Genomic DNA, 27,573 nt, shown 5'->3' with positions numbered 1-27,573 from the left:
ATACCCCAGTTGTGCTGCTGTTGGGCGTAGGGGGAATAGCCTTTTTAAAGGCTAATCTTATTTAAAAGCTCCCCCTGTTTTTAAATAATACCCTAAAAACGATTATAAAATCATACCCGTGCTCAGTGGGCGGTTCGTGCACTGGTGGACGTCATCTTGCTGGCACGCCTTCCCCTTCTTTCTTCTTCCAGCAACGTCCTCGCTCTTCCCCGCCTTCATCTTTTTTTCTTCCGGAATGAAGAAGTTCGCAAGCGCTCGCATAGTTCTAAGAGGAACTTAGAACTACAACAAAAATGGCGCCGGAACGTGCGCAGTAGCGCTCCGGAAGAAGGGATACTGCACACATGCGGGATTTGAACACAACCTGCCGGAAGAAAAGAAGATCAAGGCGGGGAAGAGAGAGGACAGGAGGACGTCGCTGAAAGAAGAGGAAGGCGTGACAGCAAGATGACGTCCACCAGTGCACGAACCGCCCACCGTGCACGAGTAAGTGTGATTTTATAATCGTCTTTAGGGTATTATTTAAAAACGAGGGGGACTTTTAAAATAAGATTAGCGGTGACTGACTAGCCTTTTTAAAGGTTATTCAGGCATATGTGGGGCTCATACGGCATAATTTTGCTAATAGAGTCCCTTTAAGGGCGGGTTCACATCTGTGCCTGGTCTCCACTTTGTGGGTTTCCGTCTTTTGCCGACAGGAGACGGAAACCCAGCAGTCAGTGTCCGCCCGTGAGCATCTTCTGGTCTCTGTGGCGAATCCGTTTTTTTTTTAACCAGACACAAAGTCCTGCATGTCTGACTTTGTGTCCGGCTTAAAAAAAAAAACCAGTTTCTCCGCGGAGAGGCGGAAGACGCTCACAGGCGGACACTTTGAAAACGGCCAGTTTCCATCTCCTGTCCAGTTTTTCGAGCAGAAGACGGAAACCTGAAACCGGGCGCAGGGGTGAACACGCCCTCCCCTAATTTTTATGCTTGCTCACCTCCCCTGGGGTCTGCAGGGTGTAATAGTAGTCTTGATTGACCAGTCTTGATTTACCTTGACCAGGCAAACCTTGCGAGTTTCATCCCCACATGTAGTCATAAAGTAAAAGGAATGTGACCTAAATAATCACCATTAATTGTAATTGAGGTAAGATGCTCGATTAATTGAGATTTTGTAATAGGTCATGGCCTGGAGTAGGACTGGGTGTTAAAGGGATTAGCCTTAAGAAAGGCTATTCGTCTCCTTCCTTTAGATGCCTTCTCCGCGGCCACAAGAATAATGGCCGCTTACAAAGTAAGTAAGCGGCCATTTTCTTGTGGCCTGTGGGCATGCGCAGTCGGCTCTGCCCAAGGCCTAGAAGTTTGACCGCCTGCGCCGGAAGAAGACACGTGAAGAGGAAGTTCCTGAAGAAGATGGAGACTTCGCTGGAGAGTTCTCGCGCAGCATTGGGGACACCCCCAGTGCTGCTAGATAACTCATTTGCATACTGACGAAAACCGTGATTTCTACGGAACGGCGGCGCGGAGAAGACATCTAAGGCTATTCCTATGTGTCAACCAGAAAAAAAAAAGTGTTTTAATGGTAGAATCCCTTTAAGGCCCCATATTGAGGAAACAGTGTTTTTGGTTCTGTGGAAATGTAGCACTGCCTTCTACATTACCAGCAAAGTGAATGATAATCTATTTAAAAGAATTGTCCAAGAAGTGAAAGTAATAGATAGGTCATTAGTATCGGTTAGGTTTGGGTCTGACACTGACCCTGCACCACTCAACTGTTGTCATATATTAGGTATATCGCCAGAATAAGCCTTTTTCTATTTAAGTGTATGGGAGGGGGCTGCAGTTCCTCAGTGCCACCACTAGTGAGCTCTGCACACTGTATACTGCAATCTGTACACTAGTGGTGACACCTAGAACTGCAGCCTCACTGTAATTCACTTCAATAGGAGCAGGGCTGCAGGATACTGGCAACCACCTCAGTGGATAGGTCGGGGTCAGACACCCAGCCCTGCACCTATTTGTTTTATTTTTTTCAAAATATGCTGCAGTTTTTTCCTGCATTGTGTGGATAAGATTTGTTGAAATCTCGCACATTTCCTTTCTGGCGCAGAATCACGGGCTGGAGCCTCGGATCATTCAGACTTTATTAAAACCAGCGCTGGAAACCTCTGTCGTCATAAATTCCTCCCATTCAGTTTTTGTTGCATATTTTGCTATGGTTTTTTTTTTTTTTTCTTGAGTCAAAGGTTGGAGTGGCAAAATAAAGTTAGCATTTACACTTCCCCATCCTGCTAGATCTGTTCCTGGCTTTGGCTCAAAAATGCAGCTTTTACGCAATGTGTGGCCTTTGTCTTGGATATTTTATTTAACACTTAGGTCAACAGATATGAAACGTGTCTAGTAGAAGCTTAAGGCTACGTTCACACACAGACTCCATCATAGTGTGTATCCAAAAAGTCCTGCAAATCTGATTTTTTTTGTCCAGCAGCTTCAGTTTAAAAGAATGGTCACTCACAGATCCCATTAAAGTAAATGGGGTCCATCGGGGCTTCCTATGTGACCGCTGTTCTAGAGCTCTGCCCATCTTGGATGTATACAATGCTTTATATTTTTATTTATTGCACTTTAGGTGTCGTATTAGCAATCTATATAACACTAATCTGCAATGTGGCCATACACAAGAGCAAGGCCGAGGTCCCACATTGCAGAAACACCGCGTGTTTTGTTGCAGATGTTCCTATGTTTTTTAGAGCCAAAGTCAGGAGTGGCTTGAAAAGGAATAGAAAAGATAGAGAATTTTTTAGACGTTTCCCTTCTGTTAAAACCACTCATGACTGGCTCAAAAAAACGCTGAAAAATCTGTAATAGAGATGTGCGAACACTGTTTAGATCAGCCGATCTGAACAGCACGCACCCATAGAAATGAATGGAAGCACCTGTGACGCCGGCCGGACGCCGGCAAAGTCAGCGTCACAGGTGCTTCCATTCATTTCTATGGGTGCGTGCTGTTCGGATCGGCTGATCCGAGCAGTGTTCGCTCATCTCTAATCTGCTCCAAAAAAATGCAACTTGGGGCCTCAGCCATATTAGGTGAATTTACTAACTTTTTCCCAGCAGTTTTCTGGTGTGGAAGCCGCTGAGTTTTGTGCTCCTGGTTATCTGTGCCCAGCATGTCCCTTTGTATATTCTGTGTATTGTATGTAACCCCCAAATGTAAAGCACCATGGAATTAATGGTGCTATATAAATAAATAATAATAATAACTTTATCCATTTTCAGACAAGGTTGTCACGTTTGAGAATTGTAGGTGCAGCAGGGTGGGGATCAAGGTGTGCTGAGGACAAATTTACTATATACCTCACAATAGAAAGCTGGCAAGCGCTATAGATGAAACCTACGTCAGTTCTTGGCTGCCAAAGATTTTAATTCTGACGTAGGTGACCTCCCGAGATGTGCCAAAATTATTAAAGTGAACCCGTCATGTGAAAAGTACAGAGTAATGTGCCATGTTGTATAGCAGGGGAGCTGAATAGATTGATATATAATTTTGTGGGGATAGACTCATTTATTTCTATGCTGAGGAGTCAAGTAGGCGGTCCTACCAGTGATGAACAACCTCCCCTCTGTGACTATGGATACAAAGATAGCTGTCAGTCACTGATAGGACCGCCGACGTGACGTCTCTGTATAGAAAGGGCAGAGATTTCAATGGTTAAAATACAACTTGTACTGAGTCTATATATTGAACTTCTTCTGCAGCCACCAGATTAGACTGCATTTTTTATGTGAAAGGTTCTCTTTAAGAGCTTCTTAAAAGGATCTTACAGGCTTTATCAATTGGTCACCAATTGAAGATAACCAGGGGTCTGACACCTGGCACCCTTGTGGATCAGTTGTTTGAAGTGCTAGTGGCGCTCTCACTTCACAGACCATGTGACATCACCTTCCTCACTCATGGCTTGTTCAAAGCTCAGTCCCATTCAAAAGCTGCCAAGCACAAACATTGTAAAATAGATAGTGCCTTGTTCATTTAATGTGAAGAGGGCGCACATGTCTCTTCAAACAGCTTATTCATTGGGCCAGATTCTGGTGTGTGAGCCTGGAAACCGCTTTAATAAATCTGCACATCTAGCACCAGCATTCACCATCTTAAAGGGGTTGTCCAGGGTGAAGCTTTTTAAGGCCTCTCCTCAAGATACCTGCCATATGCCGTCAGTAGGAGCTGATCTGTTGTGACAATGCCTGGCCGCTATACGGGTTCTGGCACTGCATAGTGTATAGGATGGATTCTGGCAGCGGCTCTGTACAGGTGTTTGGTCGGTGGGGTGGTTGTTGGTCCTCCTGACTGATCAGATATTCATGGCCTATAACCTGTTGTGGGGAATCGCTCAGGTAGATGCTAGTAGCAGTGCAGGAAACAGGGACACAGACACTGGATTGCACACAGGTGCAGGCTTTATTCACATGTAGCGCATACACTGCTTTTGCAAAGCCACAGGATAAACAAAAACAAACAAACTCCTTCTCGGCTGAGAAAACTAACTTAAACGTAAGGAAACTTTTCCCTGACTATACAGGAGACTGGCTACCAGTCTCCCACTTTGGCAACAACAACGGGTGACACAGTACCTGCTTTGGAGGTCCGGTCTGGACAGGTCAGCTCTGTCAGTGTGGCGCCACCCTGCTAGTCTTCACACTCAGACTGTTATTAGGGCCTGATTAGTCAGCTGACCTCCCTGGTGTGAATCCTTACCATACACCCTTTAGCTGCCTGGCTGGGACATACCTGTCTTCCCAGACCACACCCTTCACTCTCTCACACTGTACAATATATATCTCACAATGTATGTATCTAAGTCCACAGCAGCAATACAATAGTACAACCATAAACTGTATCAAACCCTCAGCTGTGTGAACAGGACTAGGTTAGGATTTTACTCCTAAATGTCATGCTATGTCCTCATCCATTGTGGGGGCAGACTGTGGCAGGAGGATGTTGTATATGGTACTTTCCAACCCAGACTTGTCTGAGGTTTCCTGAGCCAGCTTCCTCTGTACATGTGTGACAGGAAGGAAAGTGGCACATGACACAGATGGGTGACACCCCCACCTACAGATCTGTGACGTAAAACAGATGAGTGCACCCCATAAATCTCACAGCAAATGTCAGTGAAGGAACAGTAGGTGCCTGGATCAGAAAACTCCTATTCACTGCCATCAGTAATGACAGCAACTTTGAAGGCAGGAGTAGGCAACCTTCAGCACTCCAGCTGTTGTAAAACTACAACTCCCAGCAAGCACGGTTCCTTTGCTGTTCTTGAAACTCCCATGGAAGTGAATGGAGCATGTTGGGAGTTGTAATTTTACAGTAACTGGAGTGCCGAAGGTGGTTGATCCCTATTCTAACGCATTTGACTGAAGGATGTGGCTTCTTCTATTAGCCCATTGACTTCCTGCAACACATTGGTGGGGTGCTGATGGGTTACCATGGCATCTGGGGGACATGATGATGTCGGGCTGTTAAATACATTTCAACAAATTATGTATTCTAAAATAGTACCGAGAGAAGCTACAGCTTGTCCTGCAAAAAAAAAAAAAAAGCCCTCATACCACAATGTTGATTGAAAATAAAAAAAAAGACATATAATTAATAAATTTAATTAAGAATAAATAATATAAATATAATTTTGTGGCAAGCACAGACACAGCAATGAGAAGTGAACTAGCTTGGAGGTTAAGCCATTAGTTTTAAGAAGGCAGATAACGCCTTTAACCTCTTAAGGACTGAGCCAATTTTCGTTTATACATTTCAGTTTTTTCCTCCCCAAATTTCAAGAGCCATTATTTTTTTTACATTTTTTTTTAGATCACAGAGTCACATGATGGCTGATTGTTGGCGTCATTCAAGATTCAGAATGAGGTGGAATTGGAAAAAAAATTGCATTTGGGTCAATGAAATGTGTTTCATTTTTATGGCATTCACTAGGTGGGAAACATGGCATGTTACCTGTATTCTGCGGGTCAGTACCATCAGGGCGATACCAAATTTCTATAGTATTTCTAAAGTTTTGATACCTATTGAAAACTTTCTGTGTGTCGCCATATTGTGACAACTGTAACTTTTTATACAGTACAAGATGTAGTTTTCATTGTTACCATTTTGGGAAAGCTCTGATGGTTCATTCGCTTCTTATTAAATTTTTTTAGTAGGCAAAGTGATGAAAGAAATCGCCATTTAGCTAGTTTGAATTTTTTCCCCCAGTATGATACTCAGTGAATGGGATAAATATTTTAATAGTTTGGGCATTTTTGAGTAAGAGCAGGGATACCCAAAGTGTTTATTTTTAGATGTGACCTCTCTGTGCTATAAGTGATACCTGTTTTTTCTTTCCCTTTTTACAACTCAGGGATCTGATGGTATAGAATCTCTAAAGGAAGAGCACCCGGATTAAAGATATGGTAGGCGAGAAAAACGTGACCAGAACAAATAACTCCCCGTGCTTGATTTATTCATGTAAAATATTTTTCAGCTGCATTTTGTGATTTTTTTTTTAAAACGTGTACTTGCTATAACCTAGCGCAAACATCCAGTGACACAATCACTTTCCACAAATGAACAGTACATGTGATTAAAAGAACAGTTGTAATATAGCTTATTAAAGAAATCTCCTCTGTTTACCAGGTTACCACTAATAGCATCTGTATCCATCTTCAGCCTCACACACAGAAGTCTATGGAGAGTGGAGGAGGAGGCTGCCTGCCATTTAATTTATGTATTGCCTCATTCTTCTGTACTGTTAGAGCCTTATCCCTCATTCTTCTGTACTGTTAGAGCCTTATCTTTGGTAGATCTAGTGTTGTCACTCTCACTCACAGTGTAGCAAAGCTTAGTAGCTGCAATATGTGTGTATTTTCCAGCAGCCTCCTCCTCACCCCTCCATAGACTTCTATGTGAGTAGTAACTCTGGTAAGTGGGGAAGGAAATATACTTCTTTAATAAGATATATTAGAAAGTGTATTGTATTCCCCTATATTGTTCATTTATAAACAGTTGTGTGTAATATTATATATCTGGCTAATAGATGGGGGTCCCGCACAATAGACCCCATCTAATAACGTACAGGGTTGGGATAGTCACAAGTTCATAATAGATTGTAAATGGTTTACAAAGTACAGATGAATGAGACAATACAATTCTGCAGCCTTTTCAGGTCACTTGCTGTGTTTTTAGAGATAATTTCTATTTTTATGACTTATGACACATCAGTGAAGTATGATATATAGAATAGTGCTCAGTTGTCACAGGCAGGTGTAAAGAGTAAACTACACAACCGGTTTGTTGGCATACCACTATGTGTTTCTAGCCATGTGAGAGTTCAGTCTCGCTTGTTTAGGTTTTATGTTTCAGGGAGAGAATTGTCCTATTGATTGTCTCAGTCCACACATGTTATGTCATTGCAAGTCAGGAAACAGACGGCTTAGCAGTTGTTTATTAGGATCCGGTCACTGGAGCCATCTCCTGAACACCGGATCTGAGAACTTATTAACTAAGATCGCTGACGGATATACTGTGGGTGTCAGGCTAGTGGAGAGCGTTATATAACAGCTGGATACCTGATAATTGTATAAAAGCCATGAAGCAATTATATAACATAGAAATAATCAGGTTTATTATACTACTAGCTTTTACCCGCGACTTCGTCTGCGGTGATTTGAGAATTGGGCGGACACAGACGTGTGAAACTGTAAAAGTGCTTTAAAAAGTTTGGTGGGCTAGCAAATGTGATGTGATGTGTTATATTGTGTATCTAGTGATACAGACAATGTGATGTGTTGTATTGTGTATTTCGTGATACAGACAATGTGATGTGGTGTATTGTGTATGTCGTGATACAGACAATGTGATGTGTTGTATTGTGTTTGTCGTGATACAGACAATGTGATGTGTTGTATTGTGTATGTCGTGATACAGACAATGTGATGTGTTGTCTTGTGTCAGACAATGTGATGTGTTGTATTGTGTCAGACAATGTGATGTGTTGTATTGTTTCAGACAATGTGATGTGTTGTATTGTGTATGTCGTGATACAGACAATGTGATGTGTTCTATTGTGTATGTCGTGATACAGACAATGTGATGTGTTGTATTGTGTATGTTGTGATACAGACAATGTGATGTGTTATATAGTGGAAAGCTATATGTAAAATGTGAGTAAGTAGAGTGAGGGATACTCCTGAGGTGACAGTAAGGGTGCATTCACACTGAGTAAACGCTTGCTTATTCTGAACGTAAAACACGTTCAGAATAAGCGGCGTCTAAAGCAGCTCCATTCATTTCTATGGGAGCGGGGATACGAGCGCTCCCCATAGAAATGAATGGGCTGCTTCTTTCACTCCGTGCAGTCCCATTGAAGTGAATGGGGAGTGCCGGCGTATACGGCAAGCTCTGCTCATGACGGAGCGTACACGCCGGCACTCCCCATTCACTTCAATGGGACTGCACGGAGTGAAAGAAGCAGCCCATTCATTTCTATGGGGAGCACTCGTATCCCCGCTCCCATAGAAATGAATGGAGCTGCTTTAGACGCCGCTTATTCTGAACGTGTTTTACGTTCAGAATAAGCTAGCGTTTACTCAGTGTGAATTCACCCTAAGGAGTGTGCAGGCAGGTTGAGGCAGGAAATGCCAGGCAGTGTGTGTGAGTCTATAGCTGGGGCTAGGAGTCCTGCTTTTGTGAGTCTCCTGCTAGGAAGCCATGTTGTTTAGTGGCACCAAAAGTAGCCTGTGACTCAATCCTAAGGGAAAACTATGTTTGTGGAAAATTGCACGCAAATCCGTCCAGGCGTTTTAGCGTGATTGAGGAACAAACATCCAAACTCACAAACATCCAAACACAAACTTTCACACTTATAATATTAGTAGGATAGATATCATAATATGGAAGGAGCTAAACCCTGGACTATGCTGCAAAGTAAGAGGAGCGCCCTTACCTATTCTTCTGAATTGTCCCAAATAAGTGGCTCCTTACGCCATGTAGAGAAGTCACCTCTGCTAAAGGCTTCTGGCAACCATCACAAGGGAAGATATATATATTAGCATCTGCCCGCGACTTCGTCCGCGGGTCGGTGTTGTTGTTGAGCCACTGTTATGTAGCCTATCGCTGGTGCAGATGATACCCCCACTTGTGCGTGTTCGCTCTGTTCCATATATCTGTTACTGCGCTGTATACCTAGGTGTGCCACGGAACCCCCTAAACTCACCTGGGGTGCCGCCTCCCCTCCTGCGCGCTCCCGCTATGGCCCCCCGTCTGCTTTTTAAGAATTATTTAAGGAAGAGCTTTCATGTCCTCCTGCATATTCGGTTTTATATACTGCTATAATGCCGACAGTGCGATGAATTGAGGTATGCGCTCAGGGATGGAGATATCAGTACCATTCATTTCGCCACCAATCTCTCCCCACTGTCAGAAGGGCGTTCCTGATAGCCTAGCTTATTGTTCCTCAGAGCTCAGTGTTATCACTAGGTGGTAAGGAGCGCCCCCTGTGACAGTACAAGTGTATTACTGGGGGGGGGGCAACTGGAGAGGCACATTATAATATACTATAAGGTCTAAGGGGCCACAGGGGATGGACAGGTTAATGTCAGAGGCGCCATGATGGAGGGGGACAGGATAAAATGTGATGCATGTAGAGGCATTAAAGTTTGATGGGCCACTGAGAGGCATTTTATTGTATGGGTCCACTGGGGTGCATTATATTGTATGGGTCCACTAGGGGGGCATTATATTGTATGGGTCCACTAGGGGGGCATTACATTGTATGGGTCCACTAGGGGGAATGATAATTTGTGTGGGTCAAGTATTTCTAAGTGATGTGTGGGGCCCGCTTATTAAATCTTTGCACTGGGCCCACCAATGTGTTTTTACCCCATACCTTCTGTATTCCAGTGATCCTGGAAAATCCCTTTAATAACCCATCATTTGAAGCAAGGAATTATTTGTAACCCACATATACTAGACATACAGTATATACCTTGGGTTAGCCGTCTGAGAACAAAAGCGGCGTCCTAGACCTCTGGTTGTTACAAAAAAAAAAAAAAAAAAGAGGTTTAGACAGGGCCGGCTGCGTGGGCGTCTGTAGCCGGAACCAAATCTTTCCGCCTCTGCTCCTTTTCCTTCCTCACACCCACGCATTATTTCAGTAGGCAGGGATCTCCCAGCACAGATGACAGGGGCATGATCTGCCTAGATGTGGGGGAGGGGGAGGAACTATGTGAGGGCTGATATGTGTAGAAATAACATATACAGACAGAGTAATAGGACAAGAAGTGTGACAGACACTGTGTAACACGGTGAAGGTCACTTCTGTCCAAAACCAACCCTACATTGTATTACTGGGGCTGTGCTGGCCTCTGACCAGTGACCCTCACACCAGCCGGTCTGCTAGTAGTAGCTCAGTAATAATCCTCACTGTGGGGTAAACTCATGAAGACTGGCATATCGTGTGCCAGTCATAATAAATGACCCAACTGGTGCCGGGACCAAGAGATGTGTGAAGAGGTGGGTGGGGTACTGGTGCTGGGATGCCTGGGCATGGATGTGCCCCTATGTGAGCAGGAGACTGTTCTGTCAGAAAAGATTTTTTGGTAGATTTATTTATAAACAGTGGTATAACAGGTTGTTATACCCAAGGCAAGGGGGCCACAGAAACAGGTCATATTGTGTCCTCTTCATTATGGTCAAGGGCCACACTGCTATGGAACGTATCACTGTCTGGTATGTAACAGAGGGGCTGGGGGATATGTGACCCTACAGCTACTGCCCATCCATAACTCATACTTACATTTTAGGGGAAATTTACACTGTGTGACAATCCAGCTAAAGCTCTACATAGTGAAATTCAGTAAAGAAATAAAATGTTGTGACAACACATTGCTTCTTTCTGCAGCGTTTCTTATTGAGGTTTGGCTGCGCTTTTCTCTGTGTGTTTAATTCCCCTGTTAAATCTGTAGGGAAATGCTGGCGATGCTGCAGGTGAAATGAACGGGCTGCGCGTTTCAGCGATGTGAGGCCTATATGTGAGCAGTAGTCAGACATCTCAATAGGGCCACTGGAGATAGCCGAAGTATATACTTCTCGCCTGTTGCTGGCACTCTCATGGAAATGACTGGAGCAGGGCTGGGGTGGGGGATCACTGGTATATGGGTAATACCCGTTAAGGCCCCACATAGCGGGCTGAGGGAAAAACCTTTTCACAGAAAGTCCCCCGAAGTTTCTACTGACTTCCATTATACCTACAGGGAGACTGCTGGAGTTTCCATAAGTATAATTGACGTGTTGCAATTTACAAAGCTGCAGCGTGTCCGCTGTGGGTATTTTTCTGCAATGTGCGAATGGGATTGTAGCATCTACCTTCCACTTTACAGTGACTGTAGAGCTCTGCTGGGTGACCCTGCCTTCAATGCAGCGGACAGGCTCCCTGTAACATGATGACAGTACGTGTCTCATGCCCGCTTCACACTAGCTTTTGGATTCCGTCCTGAAGGAGTCCGCATGAGGACCCCCCGGACGCAGTGGCGTAACTACCGGGGTAGCAGCTGCCACAGGGCCCAGGACATTAGGGGGCCCGGCAACGGCCGCTACGTTTTTTTTTTTTTTTTTAATAGGTTGTTACCGGCTGGAGTTACTCCAGACAGTAACGGGCCCTACTTACTTACCGATCCTGGCAGGGGAATAATACTGTGTGCAGTGGCCACTATGGGGCATAATACTGTGTGCAGGGGCCACTATGGGGGATAATACTGTGTGCAGGGGCCACTATGGGGGATAATACTGTGTGCAGGGGCCACTATGGAGCATAATACTGTGTGCAGGGGCCACTATGGGGGATAATACTGTGTGCAGGGGCCACTATGGGGCATAATACTGTGTGCAGGGGCCACTATGGAGCATAATACTGTGTGCAGGGGCCACTATGGGGCATAATACTGTGTGCAGGGGCCACTATGGGGCATAATACTGTGTGCAGGGGCCACTATGGGGGATAATACTGTGTGCAAGGGCCACTATGGGGCATAATACTGTGTGCAGGGGCCACTATGGAGCATAATACTGTGTGCAGGGGCCACTATGGGACATAATACTGTGTGCAGGGGCCTCTATGGGGCATAATACTGTGTGCAGGGGCCACTATGGAGCATAATACTGTGTGCAGGGGCCACTATGGGGGATAATACTGTGTGCAGGGGCCACTATGGGGGATAATACTGTGTGCAGGGGCCACTATGGGGGATAATACTGTGTGCAGGGGCCACTATGGGGCATAATACTGTGTGCAGGGGCCACTGTGAGGCATAATACTGTGTGCAGGGGCCACTAAGGGGCATAATACTGTGTGCAGGGGCCACTGTGGGGCATAATACTGTGTGCAGGGGCCACTATGGAGCATAATACTGTGTGAAGGGGCCACTATGGAGCATAATACTGTGTGCAGGGGCCACTATGGGGCATAATACTGTGTGCAGGGGCCACTGTGGGGCATAATACTGTGTGCAGGGGCCACTATGGGGCATAATACTGTGTGCAGGGGCCACTATGGAGCATAATACTGTGTGCAGGGGCCTCTATGGGGCATAATACTGTGTGCAGGGGCCACTATGGGACATAATACTGCGTGCAGGGGCCACTATGGGGGATAATACTGTGTGCAGGGCCCTCTATGGGACATAATACTGTGTGCAGGGGCCACTATGGGGGATAATACTGTGTGCAGGGGCCACTATGGAGCATAATACTGTGTGCAGGGGCCACTATGGAGCATAATACTGTGTGCAGGGGCCACTATGGGACATAATACTGTGTGCAGGGGCCACTATGGGGGATAATACTGTGTGCAGGGGCCACTATGGGGCATAATACTGTGTGCAGGGGCCACTATGGGGCATAATACTGTGTGCAGGGGCCGCTGTGAGGCATTATAATGTGCGCAGAAATGCAAGGGGGGGGGGGGGGGGGCGCAGATCTTTGGCAGTGGGGGAGGGGGGAGGCAGCCTGTCAAAAGTTCACCACGGGACCCCGCCATTCCTAGTTACGCCACTGCCCGGACGGAATACAATCGCAACTACAAGCGCTGAACAGTTAAAGCACACAGAGCTCATAGATTATAATGGGGTCCATGTGCTTGCCACGCACTGCCTGCACGGTGATTCGGGCACTAGAGGCCGCAGTGTACAGTAGATCAGGCTGAGGTCTCGGTTGTGTTTCTATAGAATACAATACGATCATTTTACCTGCACATTTGCCACATTTCCTTCATTGCTTTGTAAAATGCAGAAGTCAGCAGAAAAAAAATCAGTAGTTGTTCCTGCGTTTTGTGGCCTTAGCCTAATATAATGACTGACTGCCGACAGTGCCCACCATCACATTACCGCTGAGTGTGCACACGGCTGACCGCACTCACCCAGGATTTGTTTTTCCACCTGACAGTTTCCAGGGCAGCCATTCCTCACTCCTCCCCCCTCCCTCTCTGCCCTCTGCCCATATATGGGCAAAGGAAGCCGCCGCTCAGCTTCTTTCTGCGTATTTCCCCTGGTGACGCCTCCTGACGTAACATGGACCAAATATAGTCATGGAATCCGACACTATCACAAAGTGGGCGGGGCCTGAGGGCACAACAACATTAACCCGTGCTGCGCTGTTTACCACTACTCACTAACAGACCATTCCCGCGCTAATGAAGCCTTTTCCTTTAAGATTAGGCCACACCCCCTCCTGTCCCCGCCCCAGTGTCAGTGGGGCATATAAAAGTGTCCGCTCGCAGGCGGCCGTCATACATTGTTATAAGGGGCTGACAGAAGGTTGTCGGAAGTCTCACAGACTGAGGAGTCGCTGTACGTAGATCGGGACATGGAGGCTCACGCTCGGTTCCTGGCCCAGCAGGAGGCGGTACATAAAGAAGCCCAGCGCATCGCCTCTCTGTCCGCCATGAAGCTCTTCCGTTCCCGGAATCAGCGGGGAGGAATGCGGCTGCACCGGTCCTTACAGCTGGCCATGGTGATGAAAAGCGCCCGGGAGCTCATCATATCCTCCGCCCAGCCGGTACCTCACACCAAGCCGGTGCCCGCCGCTGCCGTACCCATGGAGGTCACCCGGGAGAGCCGTAAGAGGAGGTCGTGCGGGTCCCGGATACCGGAGCCGGTGCTCCCCAGCAAACGCGCCTGTCTGTGGCAAGAAACCCCCCATCCTCAGCCGCAAGGTGGCGCCTTCCCTGGCCTGGCAGAGGTCTTACAACAGCTGCTTCTCCGGACTGTCCCGCCGCCTCCTCTCCCCGGGGGCTGCCGGTCTGTAGGGGCTGAGAACATAAGCGGAGTCCACACGCGACCCCTGGAGGCCTTCTGAGGAGGTGTACGGACCAACATGGCTTCACTAGGTGCCAAGTCACTGACTGCTGCCCACAGCGGAAGGGAGATGCCCGGGCCACAGCGGGCACTGCCCCAGGCAAGAGTGGGCTCACCCTGCCAAACCGCACAGGCCGGCTCCTTCCCGGAGATGGAGGTGACTCAGGAGAAGTTTCCAGTGAGTCACGGATGAGTGGACATTCCTCTGCCATGACTGTACGATGTGTCACCTGACAAGAGGTGATGATGAAAGCCAAGACCACGAAGACTTGGTCTAGATCTCCTTCTGTGAAGGACTATCACATGGTGATGCTGCTGCTGATGATGGACTTCATCTGTTTTTATACTTGTTCATGTCTGGATCGTGTTTTTTGTATCTTGTCAGTATTAAATGTCATTCTGGATGGAACTTTAAAAGCTGTTGTTCATCTCTACATTAGTGTGAATGAAGTGTCTGGTGTGGTACATGCTCATGACCATAGTGTACAGTGTCTTCCGTTTAGGCAAGCAGTTTTCAGGAGTCCATATCTGGTTTGGTTTACATCCAGTACCCCGAGAACAAGGTCAGGTTACTGCCTTCTACTTTGCTCTTGGTCTGCTGTATGGTCCAAGACGCTGAAGTACAAACTCTTACTATGTGTATTGTTCAGGGGTGGACAAGTGATAGTCTTCCTTAGGCTGGAGCACCCCGTGACATAAATGCCACAGTTTGGCAGCATTTTACAATCTGTAGAGAATCCCAACCACACATTGCAGAAAAATCAGCACAGCGGAAATGCTGCGTCTTCCAAAACAGTTTTTGGACGTTGCAGCAGGTCTATTATACATAAGGAAACCACCAGCGTTTCTGTAGGTATAATGGAAGCAGAAAGTCCGCAGTGGATCCCTTCTTGTGACTAGCACTGTGATGCGTTTCTGCTGTTTTTCCTGCAGCACTTTTTCGCTATGGACTGCTACATGGGGCCTTACCCATGGTTCATATCTGTGCATGTGTCTTTGTTGTTTGGGACCACAGGGACCTGAACAACCGAGATCAAGGTTGCTAAAACAGCGATTATCCGCGGACCCTATAGACCAGGGGTAGGGAACCTTCGGCTCTCCAGCTGCTGTGAAACTACAACTCCCATCATGCTCCATTCACTTCCATGGGAATTCCAAGAACAACAGAGTAAGTATGCTTGCTGGGCATTGTAGTTTTGCAACAGCTGGAGAGCCGTACGTTCCCTACCCCTGCTATAGACTATGGTCAGGTCTGTTCTGTTTTTTATCTTGAACCAGCAGAGAGGAGTCTTCCATGCATAACTTTTGTCTTATGATTTTTGGTGGTTTCTGTGAAGGAGAGGCTCTAGTGCAGATGTGAACCTAGACTTGCTGTTTTTGACAAACAGGCCTGTCCACTCTGTCCCAACTGGAAACTTCATTTTTAGTATAGATTTATATCCATGATTACTGCAAGGACCAGATGTTTAAAGTATTGTCACCCAGCACAATAAGGGTATGTTCGTGCAGGAATTTGCTGATTTTGAAGCAGATTCTGCCTCAAAGTAGGCGCTAAATTCATCTGTGTAGCATTGTATTCATTGGGGGGCAGTGATCAAAGCAATATTCTGTGTACAGATTCAGATTCTGTGTTATGAGCCACTCCTCTGACTAGCACCATTCATGTGAGTCAAATCGGTGAGGAATGTGAGGTGGACGTCCATCTTAAATTCCTGTTCGAGTGTGAATACATCCTAAGAGTGCTCATATTTTTGCTTCATATGGTTAAGGTATGTCCGTATCCACATGGAATGCAAATGTCGCAGCTTTGCATGTGACGAATTGTCAGTAGCAGTAGGAGCGCAGGACTTGAGGGGAGGGGGGGGGATAGGATTACACATCCGCACAGAGAGAATAAAGGCCTGAGCAGATGACGTGTAATCTTGAAGGCACTGCTGGCAATAAGTCTGTGTATACAGAGCCTACGTCTAGAACAGGGGTAGGGAACGTACGGCTCTCCAGCTGTTGCAAAACTACAACTCCCAGCATGCATACTGGCTCTGCTGTTCTGGGAACGCCCATGGAAGTGAATGGAGCATGCTGGGAGTTGTAGTTTCACAGCAGCTGGAGAGCCAAAGGTTCCCTACCCCTGGTCTAGAAACTACTATGATGACAACATATGAAACCACTTGTGTGCAAGACCTTATATACAAAGTTGCAATTTTAGGAGAAAACGGATTTTGCGGCCATTGGAGATAAGTTGTGTCTTCCGTAATTCACAGTAAAGGTGTGTTCACACTGCTGTAATTCAATCTGTCACAGATATTAAATGACACATACAGGCAAGGTCCATCTGCATGCACTCCAATCTAAAAACATAAGGGGGGGGGGGCTTCATCTGTGTCTATAACTCTGCTAACGTTAATGTCCGTTACTGACCACCTATGATGGATAATGGTAACGGACATTAATAGCAGTGTGAATGTAGTCTTAGTGTATGATGTGAATATTTTAATAACTGAGATTTGCGGCGTTCACTACCAGGGTCGTTGTGCTGCCTGTCAAACATATGCGCACCCGATGAACTCTGAGTTAAAGGGGAGGTCACTTTCATTAAACTTACAGCACTGTGATGTAAGCATTGCATAGTATCACCTACTAATAGTTTCGGCCTGCACCTCCCATTTCTTATTCTGTAGTTTTACTGTAGTGCTGTTTTCCTGACTTCTCTTTGTGTAATAGCCACAGCAACACCATACACTATAACTGGAGACACACAGTGCACATGCCAGGAGGTAACTGATGCAAGAACTGGGTCACATGACCTCCTGTCAGCAGTCATGTCTGGATTCTGCTAATACACAGAGGACAGACAGCAACCCACACTACTGCTGTATCTCTCGTGTCTATCTTGTGCTGTTTAATATCACTGGCCAAGCACTGTAACTATGAAGTAGCCAGCAGGGCTCTTCATGCATGCACAGCGCTTATTAGCTGTTTATCCTAATATACCCTTCATCTTCATGTACACTTGTCCTTTCAAGTATACCAGCAAAGCCTCCCCATCCCTCTGCAGTGATATTCAGTGCTTGTGTTTCTTGGTCTGAACCGGCCCCGCACTTGTCTCCATCACTAGTGGATAAAATACTAAAATACGGGTAGCTGTGACTGGATGCCGGTGCAGTGCCTGTTTTTCGCTTTTCATTTTTGTTTTATTTAATAACACAAAGTGCTACAAAAAAACTTTATAAAATAGTTTTTCCTCTCTGTTACGGTAATTTTTATTTTGTATGGTGTCATCGGGGGTGGGGCTATAACCTATAATAACAGCGTTTTATTGGCGTATTATTTTATTTTTTTTAATGATTTTATTTACATCGTTTTTAACTTTTCTACTCTTTTTTTTTTTTACATTGTGTCCCATTAGGTCATAAGAGACCTTTGGGGACATCTGATCACTTTTTTGTGTGGTGGAGGCTGAACTCCTTACTTATCGGTCTTCCCCTCACTAAACTCTCTCCTCTACAATCTATTCTGAATGCAGCGGCCAGGCTCATCTATCAGTCTAGACGCTACAGCGATGCCTCCGGTCTGTGCCAGTTGCTGCATTGGCTGCCTATTCATTATAGAATAAAATATAAAGTTCTCCCCCTCCTTCACAAGGCTCTCCATAATGCCGCACCTCCATACATCTCCTCCCTCATCTCTGTCTACCGCCTAACCTGTGTTCTCCATTCACTCAATGACCTAACACTTAGATCCTCTATTATCAGAACCTCCCTCTCTCGTATACAAGACTTCTCCCGAGTTGCACCACTTCTCTGGAATGCTCTACCCCGGACAATCAGATTAACTCCCAATTTCTACAGTTTCAAACGCAAACTAAAGACGCATCTTTTCAGACTAGCCTATCACAATGTCTAACGTAAACCCTTAACCCTCCTCTGTCCCCGCTCCCACACTTCCCCACGTGATATCATGTCATCTCATGCTAACTTCATAGGTCCAAGCTCCATCCACATGTTAAAGGACACGACTGTCGACGGCTCATAAAGTCTTATGTTTATGCAATGACAGTCACCTCTATTACAAAAGGGTCTGACCTCTGTATAAGCAATACTGCCCCTGCTACCTCTTGTGTCACCCCTCTACCTCATAGATTGTAAGCTCTTGCGAGCAGGGCCCTCAGTCCCATTGTGTGAAAGGGGAGCCACAACATGGCTGCACCCATAGAACTGTAGACAGCACTCATTGAGCACTCTGTACACAGCAGTCCAAAAGGCAGGGAAGGTAATAAACCATCTCTGTCTTCTCAAGGGGAGATCCCTGTTCTTGGACATACCGGTACGTCCTTGCAGAACTAGACAACCACCTTCCAGACGTATATAGTCTATGGGCAGTCCGGAAGTGGTTAAAGGGGATCTTTCATAACCTCATGCATATGTGGTTTTATATACCGCTAGAAAACTGACAGTTCGCTTCAGTGCTACATTCACACTGCATTCCCGTTACGTTCTCCAGGGCTGGAGATACTGGTGTGGTTTCAGGACCGATCTCTCCCCACTGTCAGAAGGGCGTTCCTGACAGACTAGCGGCATCGCTGAGCTGTGAGGAACGCCCCTTTTCCCTGACAGTACTCATCCATGGACTTGTATGGAAGGGGGGGGGGGGGGCGTTCCTCAGAGCTCAGTGTCATCTTTGGGTGGGAAGAAATGTCCCCTCTGAGGCCCGGTTCACATCTGCGTTTGGGCCATTCCATTTCTCTCTTCACATTTTTTGTGCGGAAACAGAGTGAAAAACCACATGTACCCCATTAAAGTCTATAATGTTTCCTTAGGTAACCGCTTTTTTATGCGGATAGGTTTCTGGATACCCGAATGCAGATGTGAACTGGACCTGACAGTACAGGGCTATGTTAGAGTACTGTTGGATGGGGGTTGTTCTTCACAGCCCAGCGATGATGCTAGACTGTCAGGAACGCCCTTCTGACAGTGGGGAGAGATCGATGCCGAAATTAATGGCAGGGATATCCCCAGCCCTGGGGCACATAATGGGAAAGCCAACAATGTGCTGAATTTGCGTCTTCTTCCGGCGGAGGCTTCAAACTTCTAGGCCTAGGGCAAAGCCGACTGCGCATGCACGCTGGCCACAAGAAAATGGCCGCTTACACAGTATGTAAGCAGCCATTTTCTTGTGGCCGGCAGGCATACGCAGTTGGCTGCGTGAGGCCTAGAAGTCACCACCGGAAGAAGACCCGTTCCTGAAGAAGATGTAGGCACTGGAGAGTTCTCTTGCAGCATTGGAGACACGACCAGTGCTGTTTGAGTACTGTGGACCACCCCCAGTGCTGCGAGAGAACTCATTTGCATACCGACAAAAACCGGATTATATACCAAACGGCAGAGCAGAGAAGACATCTAAAGGAAGGAGACGAATAGCCTTTCTTAAGGCTATTCCTACGTGTTAGGCAGAAAAAAATGAGTTTTAATGTTAGGATCCCTTTAAGTTTGAATTGGAAACTGTGGCCCAGAGATACTTGTATAACATAATACCGTATCCGCCTAAGTATGGTGCAGCATTTTATCATCTCACCTCATCACTATGCAGGGTTTTTATTTTAGTTATCACCCATGATGCATCATTCCCACTACACTGCCCTACATTGTCACCCAACTTATATGTGCAATTGTCAAATAATGCTTGGATAAGGAAAGGCTATAACACGAGGGGACTGAGCATGACAATGTAGAAAACATACTTTAACCCCTTACACTACATTCACACCAGCGCTGTTTTGTCCTTTTTCTGCTCCGATGAAGAACCAGAACAGAAAAATGGGCAAAACCAGATCCATTCTATGACGAACGGTGCCCAAGAGACCCCATTGACTAAAATAGAATCCGGCAGGTGTCCGTTTTTTAAACCAAAATTTCTGGATGAAAACGCCAGGCTTGCACCATTTATATTTCATCCAGCGATGTCTGACGGATCTGTGACAGACGGACACGAGGCACTGAACTACTGGAGCTAGAACTAGACATTGGGTTTGTCCTTATTGTCAATGTAGTCACTTAGGGACGTCTTGGCATCATTTTAGGATACATATTGTAGTGTTGTAGTGAGGATGCAGGTCTTCTGGAATAAGTCCACTATGAGATGGTTACTCTTGTAGATCAGAACACTTTATTCCATGCTCCATCATGGCTCCCTGTCTAACAACTCCTCCCCCTAAGCTCAGCTCCTCCTCCCTTACTACCTCACTGTTGCTAGGCAGACAAAGCAGAATAAGTAAGCAGAACAGAACATACAGAACATACTTATAACAACATCACATCTCTCCCCTTCTTATAAAAAAAAAATAAAATGCAAACATTATAAATGAACAATAAATAAAAGGTCCGAACTGAAAAGAAAATTTTACTGCAGAACATAGTCCCTGAGGTGCGTTGGTGGCCTTCGACTTATCCTTGTCGGGTAGCGTTGAGACATCTCGTTATCAGAAACAGTCTGTGAATTTTCGGTATCTCTTGTTGGTGTTGCTGAACCAGTTGTACCTGGTGAAATGTCCTCATCATCTGTCTCCTCTGCACTTGCTCCTGGGTTGTAGTCACGAAGCTTTTTAAAATGGGAGACATTTCGTGTCACCTGATGACCCTGGCGTTGAGCAGTAACCATGGTACCTTTGACATGTGTGACTTGAAAGGGTTCTGGATGATAAGGGGATGATAACTTGTCACTGGGTCTCAGCCTTTTAACGAGGACCCAGTCTCCCACATCCAGCTGTTTGAAGCGACAACTTCTCTTATCTGCATATCTTTTCATCCTGCCTTTGGCAAGGGAATCATTGAGGACCAATGGAGTCTGGACGTGAACTACTGGGACGTTTGGAAGCTTAATGCGCAAAGGCCTGCCGAAAAGCGCAGTCGCTGGCGGAGTTCCTGTAGTAGAGTGTGGAGTGGCTCTGTACTGTCTAAGGAATCTGTACAATTCTTGCTGCAAATCCTTGTGTTCCATGGTAGCAATCCGAAGAGTTTTGTTGATTGATTGCATGAAGCGCTCCACTTCACCATTGGCTTGAGGCCAGTAAGGAGTTATTTTCCTGTGGTTAAAACCAAGATAAGTTGCAAAAGACTGAAAATCTGCACTATTGAAAGGTGGCCCATTGTCAGTCTTCACTGTTTCAGGTATGCCATATGCAGAAAAGATTTTGTCCAGTTTCGGTATGACAGCTCTTGCAGAGGTGGTGGAAACGGGTTCAATGACTGGAAACCTAGAAAAATCATCTATGACAACCAGTAAATAGGAATGATCTGGCAAAGTGCAGAAATCAACACTCACAGCAGTCCATGGATTGTCTGGCAGAGGTGTCATTTGTACTGGTGCTCGGCTATGGTCCACCGTAGTTGCTTGGCAAGGTATACATGTGGCAATAAGTGCTTCCACTTGTTTATCTAGTCCAGGAAACCATACTTTCTCCCTGAGTAATTGCTTTGTTTTAACTATACCTTGATGGGCTTCATGGGCCAGATCGATCACTCTACTCTGAAGTTTCTGAGGAATGACCAGGCGGTTGTCACGTAGTAGTATGTTTGAGTCAGATACAGAAAGAGAGTGTCTTGCATTAAAGAAGGCCTGCAAATATGCTGTTTGACCCTGCGGTTGAATACGAGTCTCAGCTAGAAAAGAGTTCCAGTTCTTAGACCGAACAGTGTCAATTACCAACTGAAGTTGGGGATCAGAATCCACCGCATGTTTAATTTCTTCGAGGGTCATTGCTCTTGGCACAGAGTGAGTAACAATGAAATTTACATGCTCCTCAGCTAAGACAGTGGCAGGCAAGTCATCTTTGGTAGACTGTGGTGAAGGGTGTCTTGAAAAATAGTCTGCAGGGTTCCCAGCTCCTGCCTCATATCTCAAGTGAAAGCGATAGTTCTGCAGGCGTAGTAGCCAGCGTTCAAGTCGTGGGGGTGGCTTTGATGAATGTTTATTGAAGATTGGAATGAGTGGTTTATGATCACTGATCACTGTGAATGGACGACCAAAGAGGTAAAGATGAAAATGAAGGCATCCCCATACAACTGCGAGAGCTTCCCTCTCAGTTTGAGAATAGCGCTGTTCCGTTTCTGTTAAAGCCTTGCTCGCATAGGAGACTGTGGAGATACTGCCAGTTTTGGACACCTGAGTTAAAATTGCACCAAGGCCTACAGGACTGGCATCCACAATGAGCTCAGTAGACTTTAGTGGGTCAAAATAGGCCATGACCGCGTCACTAGAAAGACTGGACTTAAGTGTATCAAAAGCTGATTGATGTTCAACTGTCCATGACCAAGGAGTATCCTTTTTAGTGAGTTGTCGTAGGGGTTCAGAAACAGTAGCCAGATCAGGTATGAATCGTCCACAGTATGTGACCAGACCAAGAAAACTTCGAACATCTGAGACATTTTGTGGCTGGCTAGCAGAGGTTATGGCTGCTACTTTCTCAGGGTCTGCAGAAACACCATTTTCAGAAAAAATGTAGCCAAAAAAATTCAATGACGTCTTGTTGAACTCGCATTTTGATGGATTAACAGTTAAATTGCAGGTTTGCAGTCTCTGAAAGACTTGTTCTAGGTGATTGTCATGTTCCTCTTGGGTTGTGCCAAAGATAAGGATGTCATCACTAACATTGAGGACTCCAGGTATTCCTGAAAGAACCTGCCTGATAACATTCTGAAAGATTTCTGCAGCCGATGAAATGCCAAAATTCAGCCTCTTGAACCTTCTTAGACCGACATGAGTACTAAAAGTTGTGATATATCTGGAGTCTGGATGCAATTCAAGCTGATGATAACCAGATTTTAGATCAATTTTTGAGAATACTTTTGCACCATTTAGATCTGTGAGAATATCATCAATGGTAGGTGTAATGTGCCTTTCTCTTTGAATGGCTCGATTGGCATGTCGCATATCCACACATAACCTGATTTTACCAGGCTGCTTAGGTTTAGGCGCAACAACAATTGGTGAGACCCAGGGAGTTGGGCCCTCGACACGTTCAATAACATCATCTGTCTCAAGGTCTTGTAGCTCTTTCTCCACTAGCTTGCGGACATGGAATGGGATGCGCCTGTGAGGTTGAACTGACGGCTGGACTGACTGGTCAATGTGTAATTTCAGTTGAATGTCTTTCAGCTTTCCTATGCCTTGAAAGAGTTGAGGATATTTCTGCATAATAGCTTGGACAGAAGAGTGTGTTACGCTGTTTGCCAGTTTCACTAGGCCCAGAGATACCGCACTATTGCAGCTAAGAAGAGTGTCTGCAGAACACTCCACTACATAGAAAGTGTCCGTGATGGATTTCCCTTCAGCCGTTAGTAATGCCTGAAATTTGCCACATAGGGGTAATGCAGTAGCTGAACCATAAGGATATATCTTCAGGTTAGTGCCTTGCAAAGCAGGTTTGTTCTTTAGCTGGCTATAAGTGGCATGACTAATAACATTGACAGACGCCCCTGTATCTACCAGTGTCTCCACCGGATTGCCATGTATTAAGATGACTTGTTTGGGATTAGACATTGCATGCACATTGCGAGACCCCTCAGTCACTGAGAATAAGCAGGTGCTGCTGGGCTCATCCGCAGGGGACACCGACTGCACTGCCTGAACTTTCTGTGGCAAGGCTTGTTTAGCAGAGAGAGAAGATTGTGATTTTGATCTGCAGACTTTTGCAAAGTGATTTTGTTTCCCACAGTTATGACAAGTTCCTCCCTTTGCTGGGCATGGTTTCTGATGAGGATAAGGACCTCCACAGTTGTAGCAGGCTGCAGCCTGTGTGTGAGGCACATGTGGCTTCTGAGTGAGCTTTGCTACAGAAGATGGCTGCTCTGGTATACAGTCTGTGTTCTCTATAAGTTTAGCTTGATTCTCTGCTGCATCATGAATACGTGCAATGTCCAGTAGCTTTGCTAAAGTCATGGTGTGATCTCTGAGTGCTTGTCTCCTTAACTTAGATGACACACATCCTTGTATGATTTGCATCAGAATTTCCTTGTCTATATCAGAAAATTCACAGTAAGCTGCAAGTTGTCTTAAGCGGACATGATATTCATGGTTTCTGTTGCTGACTGTTTTGACTGTCTAAACTTGAAAATTTCAAAAGCTGCATTTATGTATGGAGAGAAATGCTTAGTTAGTGCTGCTTTGCTTAGCTCATAGTCACTGTCCTCCCCTGTATTGGGCAGAGTTGTGAAGATATCATAGACTTGCTCCCCTGCATAGTGTAACAACATGGCTTTCTTTCTTGCATTGTCAGTAATGTTTATTGCTTGCAGGAATATCTCAAAGCGTTTCAGCCATTTATTCCAGCATGCTGCCAAGTTTGCTTGGGGCTGGTGCACATCAAATACAGCAAAGGAGGGTAAACAGGCCATGGCTGGTGCTAGGATTGCAGTCTTGTAAACAGTTTTCTGTAGCAGTGAAATACCTTTAGCTGATTATTCTTAATCCTCGTCGCCAATTGTAGTGTTGTAGTGAGGATGCAGGTCTTCTGGAATAAGTCCACTATGAGATGGTTACTCTTGTAGATCAGAACACTTTATTCCATGCTCCATCATGGCTCCCTGTCTAACAACTCCTCCCCCTAAGCTCAGCTCCTCCTCCCTTACTACCTCACTGTTGCTAGGCAGACAAAGCAGAATAAGTAAGCAGAACAGAACATACAGAACATACTTATAACAACATCACACATATAGTGTAATGAGGAACTTTATTTTCTTTTTTTGAGGGGGGCAGGGTTGAAAACAAAGGCAATTTCATATACATAAGTGATCGGCGGTGGATTATCTTTTATTATACTAGCATCTGAGTGCGACTTCGACTGGCCTGCTGCTGAACTTGTTCCTGGCGCTGTGTCCATGATTGTTCTGGCATCTCATCAGCTCACTGGGACGCCATATAATGAGCGTGTTGTTGGTGTTGGTGATCCACATGCTCCAGTGTTTCGGCAGCTCTCAAGCTGGCCTGCCGCTGAACTTGGTCCTTGCACTGTGCCTGGGATTGTTCCGGCATCTCAGCACATCGATGGAACACCATATAATGAGTGTGTTGTTGGCATCGATGATCCCCCTCAGCTGCACTTACGAAGAACTCTATGACTTCTGGCTTCCTTTATAGCGCTCGTTGTTTGCGACAAATTAGATTCTCTTTTTCCAGGCATGTTAAAAATTGGCAAACTACCAATTTGGATTAAAGGTGTTTGCCCATGTCAGTTTGTCAGCACACTGAGAGTTAGCGTGTGTTAAACAGAGATAAGCTGCTGCTAAGAGCAGTGTAATATAGTATGTGAACATAAATTCATAACTGTCATGAAGCCATGTCAATTACCAGGATAAAAAGTAGCCTATAGTTTAATCGAGGTTACAATCTATCTCTGTGCCGAATTTCATTCAAATCCATTCAGCCGTTTTTAAGTGATTGAGGAGCAAACACACAAACATCCAAACTTTCATATTTCTAATATTAGTAGGATTTGAACAATAGAAACACTTTTTTAAAACAAATATTTCCCCCTACGCCCAACAGCAGCACAACTGGGTATTTCTGCTCCTATGAGCTGTTAGGACAGGTGGAATTTTTAATTACCTAACAGCTTTTGACCCCTATAAGAGGGGTTCTGACCTCTCATAGTGGTCTGCTGCTCTCTCTCCCCCCCTCTTACCTGACAGCGGAAGACCTTTTTGCTTCTTTTTTCTTCCCTTTCCTCCTTTGCTCTTTCAGAGCCTCTGCTTCCTCCTCCCCCGCCGGGGGAGCTCTCCGGCTCAGGCGCGCGCCTGTAGCATTGCCGGGTCCGGGGCTTCCCTGCGCGGCTAGGAACTTTGCTCCTGGGAACCTTTCTCTGGTTCCCCAGCTCCGCCGGCTTATTCGTCCGCCGCGCATGCGCGGTACGCAGGTCGCACGGCGGGCGAACTGAACTCCCCTAGAGACGAGCGGATGCCGGGGTGAGTAAGGGGGGGTCCCCTCCAGTTCCTGAGGATCCTGGCTGTGTTGAGGATTCCCTCCCCCCCTATTTTTTTTGCATTCTTTTCCTCTAAATTTGCTCCAAGAAAGGAATGGGGGCGTTCCCTCTGGTAGTCCCGCCCCCTGGCCTATATAATCCCTCCTAAACCATAAGGGAGTAAGGGAGGGTAAGGGAGTCCCACTATGGGGGGCAGTAGTAGTGTTTTTTTGTTTCTTCTCAGAATGTCTTCTTCTTCCTCCTCTACTGTTCCTCCCCGGAGGAAAGCCGTGGCGAACAGGAAGCATCTCTCATGCGCTACCTGCAGAATCCCACTGCCTGACGACTCCCAGTATCGCTTTTGTCCAGGCTGTAGAGCCCCCCCTTCTGAGGCAACCCCCATGCGGAAAATAGTATCCTGGGTGAAGGGCTTCGTCCATGACTCCATGAAAAGGATGCAATCCTCCGCCAAAAGACCGCGTCTGGACTGTGAGTTGTCCCTGCCGCCCCTGGAGAACCTGCGCCTCAAGGACGTGGAGTCGTCATCGGATTCTGAGGAGGAAAAGGAGATCTTCCACTTAGAGAAGATGTCTAAGGTGTTTAAAACACTTAGGATCAGAGACCGTGAAGGTGGAGAAGGCCCATGTCAAAGGTCCCGTACCTTCAGACCTTCTTCAGAAATGCTTCGCCTGATGGAGAGTGAATGGAGGCACCTGGAAAGACCCTTTGCACCATCCAGGCGATTTAAGTCCTTATTCCCGGTCTCTGAGAGTCAGCTAAAGGCATGGGGTCCTCTGCCGAAGGTTGACGTGGCTATGGCGAAGCTGTCAAGGCGCACAGTCCTCCTGACGGAAGATGGGTCGAGTCTCAAGGATCCGATGGATCGTCGGGTAGAAGGATCACTGAGACGAGTCTATTCGACCTCCTCGGCCCAGGCCTCCCTGGGCTTGGTCGCGAACGAGGTGGACACTGGTCTGCGGGCAGAACTCTCGTCACTTGCCAAGGACATAGATTCCGGAGTAGATCGAGATGACCTTCTGGCAGCAATGTCGGACATCACTCTGCTGGTGGATCATCTGACTGAGGCGACCCATTTCCAGACCCGTCTGGCCGCCAGATCTATGGCACTGGCTACTGCTGCTCGCCGACCCCTGTGGCTGAAACCCTGGAGGGCTGACCTCTCCTCCAAGAGTAGCCTGTGTGGTCTCCCCTTTGAGCCCGGACGGCTGTTCGGGAAGGAGCTCGAC

General features: G+C 46.2%; 1 protein-coding gene across 1 annotated transcript; it reads left to right on the top strand.

The window, feature by feature from the left end:
* The first annotated feature begins 13,826 nt into the window (after positions 1-13,826).
* On the top strand, positions 13,827-14,793 carry IER2 (immediate early response 2). Its single transcript, XM_075272508.1, has one exon. The coding sequence runs from the start codon at positions 13,886-13,888 to the stop codon at positions 14,375-14,377; it is 492 nt and encodes a 163-aa protein (XP_075128609.1). The 5' UTR covers positions 13,827-13,885; the 3' UTR covers positions 14,378-14,793.
* The last annotated feature ends 12,780 nt before the right edge of the window (positions 14,794-27,573 follow it).

This window comes from Leptodactylus fuscus, chromosome 5 (genome assembly GCF_031893055.1).
Source record: "Leptodactylus fuscus isolate aLepFus1 chromosome 5, aLepFus1.hap2, whole genome shotgun sequence".
Classification (NCBI taxonomy): Eukaryota; Metazoa; Chordata; class Amphibia; order Anura; family Leptodactylidae; genus Leptodactylus; species Leptodactylus fuscus.
The sequence above is the reverse complement of the archived record's forward strand: the minus strand, read 5'-3'. Positions and strand labels throughout refer to the sequence as shown.